Source organism: Terrapene carolina, unplaced genomic scaffold (genome assembly GCF_002925995.2).
Source record: "Terrapene carolina triunguis isolate 2854851 unplaced genomic scaffold, T_m_triunguis-2.0 Scaffold230, whole genome shotgun sequence".
Taxonomy (NCBI): Eukaryota; Metazoa; Chordata; order Testudines; family Emydidae; genus Terrapene; species Terrapene triunguis.
The window spans coordinates 407,039-413,452 of NW_020664581.1; the positions used below are offsets into that span (position 1 = coordinate 407,039).

At 57.5% G+C, this 6,414-nt stretch overlaps 1 protein-coding gene across 1 annotated transcript in view; it reads right to left on the bottom strand.

Moving 5' to 3' along the window:
• Window positions 1-5,816, bottom strand: part of ARSA (arylsulfatase A) — an 11,702-nt gene extending 5,886 nt beyond the window's left edge. The window contains exons 1-2 of the mRNA XM_026656390.2: window positions 5,773-5,816; window positions 4,573-4,903 (exon numbers count right to left, since the gene is read on the bottom strand). Coding sequence (XP_026512175.1) covers window positions 4,573-4,802 — 230 coding nt within the window. The 5' untranslated portion in view covers window positions 4,803-4,903; window positions 5,773-5,816. The remainder of the gene's footprint in view (window positions 1-4,572; window positions 4,904-5,772) is intronic.
• Between the last annotated feature and the right edge of the window lie 598 nt (window positions 5,817-6,414).

Below are 6,414 nucleotides of genomic sequence, written 5' to 3' on the forward strand. Positions count from 1 at the left end.
GGGGTGCAGCAGGGGGCTCAAGGCAGGGGGTTGAGGGCTCAGGGCAGGCGGTTGGGGTGCAGAAGGGGGCTCAGGGCACAAGGTTGGGATACAGGGTGCAGGAGGGATTCGGGGTACAGGCTCCAGCCTGGCGCTGCTTACCTTGAGCGGCTCCAGGGTGGCAGCGGGGCTAAGGCAGGCCCCCTGCCTGCCCTGGCCCATGCTGCTCCCGGAAGTGGCCAGCACCACGTCCCTGCGGCCCGGGGGGGGGGACAGACAGAGGGCTCTGCGCGCTGCCCTTGCCCACAGGTACCTTCCCTGTTCCCGGCCAATAGGAGCTGTGGGGGGCAATTCTGCGGGCTGGATTCAAAGCCCTGACTGGCTGGATCCGGCCCACGGGCCGTAGTTTGCCCACCCCTGCCCTGGAGGGAGGTGTTTTGTTCAGTGGTACCAACATCCCACGGCAATGGAAGGCCAGTCAGCCTCACCTCAGTTCCTGGAAAAATCATGGAGCAGGTCCTCAAGGAATCAATTCTGAAACACTTCAAGGAGAGGAAAGTGATCAGGAACAGTCAGCATGGATTCACCACGGGCAAGTCATGCCCGACTAACCTAACTGCCTTCTATGATGAGATAACTGGGTCTGTGGATGAGGGGAAAGCAGTGGATGTGTTATTCCTTCACTTTAGCAAAGCTTTTGAAACAGTCTCCCACAAAAAGAACAGGAGTACTTGTGGCACCTTAGAGACTAACATTTATTTGAGCATAGTATTCTTTGAAAGCAAGTTAAAGAAGTATGGGCTGGATGAATGGACTATATGCTGGATAGAAAGCTGGATAGATCATCAGGCTCAACGTGTAGTGATCAATGGCTCCATGTCTAGTTGGCAGCCGGTATCAAGCAAAGTGCCCAAAGGGTCGGTCCTGGGGCCGGTTTTGTTCAATATCTTCATTAATGATCTGGAGGATGGTGTGGACTGCACTCTCAGCAAGCTTGCAGATGACACTAAGTTGGGAGGAGTGGTAGATACGCTGGAGGGTAGGGATAGGATACAGAGGGACCTAGAGAAATTAGAGGATTGGGCCAAAAGAAACCTGATGAGGTTCAACAAGGACAAGTGCAGAGTTCTGCACTTAGGACGGAAGAATCCCATGCACTGCTACAGACTAGGGACCGAATGGCTAGGAAGCAGTTCTGCAGAAAAGGACCTAGGGGTTACAGTGGACGAGAAGCTGGATGAGTCAACAGTGTGCCCTTGTTGCCAAGAAGGCTAACGGCATTTTGGGCTGTATAAGTAGGGGCATTGCCAGCAGATTGAGGGATGTGATCACTCCCCTCTATTCAGCATTGGTAAGGCCTCATCTGGAGTACTGTGTCCAGTTTTGGGCACCACACTGCAAGAAGGATGTGGAAAAATTGGAAAGAGTCCAGCGGAGGGTAACAAAAATGATTAGGGGGCTGGAGCACATGACTTATGAGGAGAGGCTGAGGGAACTGGGATTGTTTAGTCTGCAGAAGAGAAGAATGAGGGGGGATTTGATAGCTGCTTTCAACTACCTGAAAGGGGGTTCCAAAGAGGATGGATCTAGACTGTTCTCAGTGGTAGCAGATGACAGAACAAGGAGTAACGGTCTGAAGTTGCAGTGGGGGAGGTTTAGGTTGGATATTAGAAAAATCTTTTTCACTAGGAGGGTGGTGAAGCACTGGAATGGGTTCCTTAGGGAGGTGGTGGAATCTCCTTCCTTAGAGGTTTTTAAGGTCAGGCTTGATAAAGCCCTGGCTGGGATGATTTAGTTGGGAATTGGTCCTGCTTTGAGCAGGTGGTTGGACTAGATGACCTCCTGACGTCCCTTCCAACCCTGATAGTCTATGATTCTATGACTTGTTAACTATGGTTCTTAAGTGCTAGGTACGCTCGGCCAAGAGCTTATCGTCTGCTTCCAGCCAGACATTTGGTTTTACCATCATTGATCTAAAAGCCTTTTTCTTGCCCCTTCTGTGAAGTCTCCAGTCCCCTTTGTGCCACTTCACCTGTCCTCATGCGACAGCCAGGGCATCCGCATCGCCAGAGAGTCGGTGCAGACCATTGAGTCACCCACCCGTTCTCGAATCGTACATTTCCCGTGGCAATGTTCGAATCCCAGGGATCACGTCTCTCCCTGCCTTAACCCAGCACTGATGTCACTGGGGATGGTATTGAACCCGCTGATGAATGGGATTACAAACAGCTGCGCTGCAACCCACCGGCCATCCCAGGATACGCTACTATGAGCCCCCTTCTCCCCCCAGGACTATTCCCACCTTAAAATATCTTCCCTGCACTGCCTTTCCAGCTCCAGTCCGGCTTCCTGCAGCCTGCTCCTAAGCCCTCATCAGGCCAAGTCCACACTGTCATGCCTCAGAGGCCTCGCACGCCCCATCTCTCCCTCTGCAGCAGCGCCGCAAACTCCCCACCAGTTCCATGCTGCTGTACGTCACATGCTGCACATGCCCCATCTCTCCCTCTCCACTGTCGCCACAAACTCCCCACCAGCTCCATGCTGCTGTACGTCACATGCTGCACATGCCCCATCTCTCCCTCTCCACTGTCACCACAAACTCCCCACCAGCTCCACGCCGTCATGCCCCACATGCTGCGCACGCCCCATCTCTCCCTCTGCACCAGCACTGGAAACTCTCACAAATCAATCAGTTTTGGCCCCTCTCTAGGTCGTCTCGCCATGGCTCAGAAGGTTCCAGCCTTCACACAATGCTGGGGAAGCAAATCCAAGACACCGTTGTGATGTTTGGTACCTCGTGGGAACACCCAACACCCCCATGTTCATCCTTATAAAGTGATTGTGTGGTGTCCAATGCAAAGTTTGTCATGTCGGGTGTCTTCGGAAGGCTCATGATATACTGAGCATGGTTGTTATAGAGATGTTATAGTAATTGTTACAGTAATGTTATGGGTCATAATTTCATGTTTATAGTTATGAGGCTGAAAATGTGTCCTCATGGCTTAAAATAAGCCCAGGCAAAAACTCTCCAGGAGCAGGGCAGTTCACACCTCATCAGGGCATGTCTGGGACAAACCCAGCCCAGCCTCACAGGAACAAAGCACACTGGCCTAGGCAGCAACAAAGGATCTGTTGGACTCTCAAGTGAGTCACCCCCTTCCCTTGGTCAGTCAGGGACTGCGATGAGGTAATGGTCACCTGACTCTGAAGGGGGGGAGGGGCAAAGCCAAGAGGGAAGAAAGAACATGATAAAAGGGAGAGATGTTTGCCATGCTCCTCCTCTCTCTTCCACCTCCATCTACAGACATCACCACCAAGTGACTGAAGCGCTGATCAAAGGGGAGAGCCTGGCTGAAGGGCAACCAGACAGCCTGTGGTGAGAAGCATCTACGTTTGTAAGGGCACTGAAAGTGTTAAGAGCAGCTTAGAATGGGTTTTGCTTTTATTTCATTTGACCAAATCTGACTGGTTATGCTTTGACTTATAATTACTTAAAATCTACCTTTGTGGTTAATAAATCTGTTGGTTTGTTCTACCTGAAGCAGCGTGTTTGGTTTGAAGCGTGTCAGAGACTCCCCTTGGGATAACAAGCCTGGTACATACCAATTTCTTTGTTAAATTGACGAACTCATACAAGCTTGCAGCATCCAGCAGGCATAACTGGACACTGCAGGACGGAGGTTCCTAGGGGCTTGTGCGAATACTTGTTTTACTGACGCACTATTATTAGATGTGGTTAACGGGAGCTACCCCTTTAAGAACAGGGTGGGGCAGACAGCGTTTGAGACACAGACATTGGGTGCAGAAAGAGAACACACTGCCTGGACAAGCTTCAGACTGTAACACTTTTCCTTCCCCAAAAACAGCCGCATTCCCCCAGGTGTGACATTCGCACGGCTAGGGCCTGGCTGCCTTGGGCTTTGCTCATGAGCTGCAGAGACTCCCAGCTGGAGCCCACCAGCCTGAATCCAGCCCAGCAGGAGTTCGCAGCGGTTCCCGTCTAAGGGGTGTCGGTGGAAATGAGCTGGATCCTGGCTCCCACGTGTCTCTCTCTCTCTCTCACACACACACACACACACACACACACACACACCTGTTCTTTGCACTGTGAACTCTCCAGGCAGGGACCGTATGCCTCTGTACAGTGCCTGGCACAAGGGGGCCCCGATCTCGGCCGGGTCCTCGAGTGAGACCTCCTGCAGCAAGGGCCAAAGCCGCCGCACCCTACAACTCTACCTGTTGCGCACATGCTGGGGGAGGAGGTCAGACAATTTAACCTTTTAAACAATTTCACGATCTCAGGGCTGGCCGCATGGCCGTTCGGTCGCACAGCTGCTGCCACCAGCACGGATGTGCAGCTGTTGGCTCACGCTGATCCTGTCCCTGCTGGCAGTAGCATCACCCACAGACATTACCACCAGGCCATTTATCCCCCTCCCGCAGTTCAGTAGGGAGGACATTAGACAGCCCCCTGTGGCCCCCATTCAATTCTCTGCTGTTTCTCAGTGCCCTGCCTTCAGAGACCACCAGCCAGTTTACTGCTCTGTCCTGGGAGGGGCTGCAGACTGGGAAGTGGGTCGAAGCTGGACCTACCGCGAGGGGCTGCAGACTGGGCAGCTGGCATAGAAGTCGGTGAATCTCAGGCCCCTGGCCGCCATCTTGTCCAGGTTGGGCGTGGCTGAGGTGGGGTGCCCATAGCTTCCCAAATCTCCAAACCCCAGGTCATCCGCAAAGATTAGCAGGACGTTGGGAGGGTTTGTGGATGCAGAGAGCAAGACCAGCGGGCCCAGGGGACCGAGGAGCCAGATACACGCCCACCTCATGTCCCCAGAGGCCCCCCGAGCAAGGACAGGACTCTGTCTCAGCAGGCCCTCCAGATATCCCCAGCTGCCCACTGCCCGGGCAGGGCCGCTCCACCCACGACCTGCCAGAGAGAAAACAGTTTAGCACACAGTACAGTCTGCACTACAGCGCTGGCTTAGGTTAGCTAACTGCTTCTAGCAGCAGGCCTTTCAATCCCAGTCCCGGCAACCCCAGGGTGTTCTGGGGGACACAGGGGCAAGGGCTCTCAGCCCCTTTTCTGCAGAGCAGGCAGCAGCAGAGCCAGGGCCCCTGCCCCACAGGCTGACAGGAAGGGCTAAGGAGACTCCCGGAGCAGGGTGTGAGATCCAGGGCAAAGCAGGCGGGGGAATCTGGCCTGTGCACTGAAGCTCCATGTTCGCTGCAGGAAGAGGGCGGTTTGAATCAGTCTCACTCCTTCCACGGGAGCTTCAGTGTGCAGGCCGGATCCCCCCGCGCCTTTCCCTGGATCTCGCTCTGCTCCTCCCTCCCCTCCCGGCAGCCGGCAGAACGGCCCCTCCGAGCCAGGCTGCGGGGCAGGGGCCGGGTGCTGCTGCCGCCTGCTCTGCGGAATAAGGGGGTGGGGAGCCCTGGCTCCTGGGCTCGAGGCTGGGGCCACAAAGCCCTGGACCGGTGAGAGTCACACCGGAGGCACCGGGCAGGGGGCAGCCAGGCAGGGCAGCCACGGGGCAGCGGGCAGCCAGGGGGCAGGTCTGGGGCGGGGCGGGCAGGCGCGGGGCAGGGGGCAGCCGGGCAGGGCAGCCACGGGGCGCAGCCGGGCAGGGGGCTCCGACTCGGGGCGCCCTGCCCCGCCGCGGGAGGAGCGGAGAGCGGGACCGACCGACCCCAGGGGCTTCACCTGCGGCTCGGCAGCCGGGGCCGCGCTCCGAGGGGCGGGGCCGGGCAGAGGAGCCGGTCGGAGCTCCCGACCGGGCTGGACCGGGCCGCCCTTACCGGACCGGGCTCCTCGCAGACTCTCCGCAGCCGAACACGCTTCTCCTCGCCCAGCCGCAAGTCACGTGAGCCGCGCTCAGCTGGGCCGGTCACGTGTGCCCGAGGCATTCTGGGAGCTGTAGTCCCTAGGGCCAGGCTCCCTTAAAGGGGCCGCGCGCGCGAGGGGCGGGTGAGCGCCGGCCCGGGGGCGGGGGTCCCCGGGCTCGGGGGGGCCATGCCCTGGGCTGGGGCACGGAGCCTGGGGGCATCACCCCGCCAAGGAGGCTCACACATCACTGTCCTCATGAAACACACGTGTGCATTGCAACATGCGACTGGCAGACACGGCCTCGCCCGGGCAGCCGGCTGCAGCTTGGCTGTTTGCCACCGTGTGCAGCATCCGGGCTCCGGGGCCCGTGACCCCTGCGCAGAGCGTCCTGTCCAGCACTGGCCAGCGGCACAGCGGCGAGATTTCCCTGGGGGCTGGGCCCTGGATTCGCCACCCAGGCCCCAGCCTGCGGTGACTGCAAAGCGCTGAACAGTGCAGCACTCCAGCTGCCCCGCGCAGACCCTGCCAGCACGCCGGGTACCTGCCAGAGCTGCCAATGCCAGCACACCAGAGCTGCCAACAGGGCCTGCACAGGGCACTGTGAGCCCAACGCC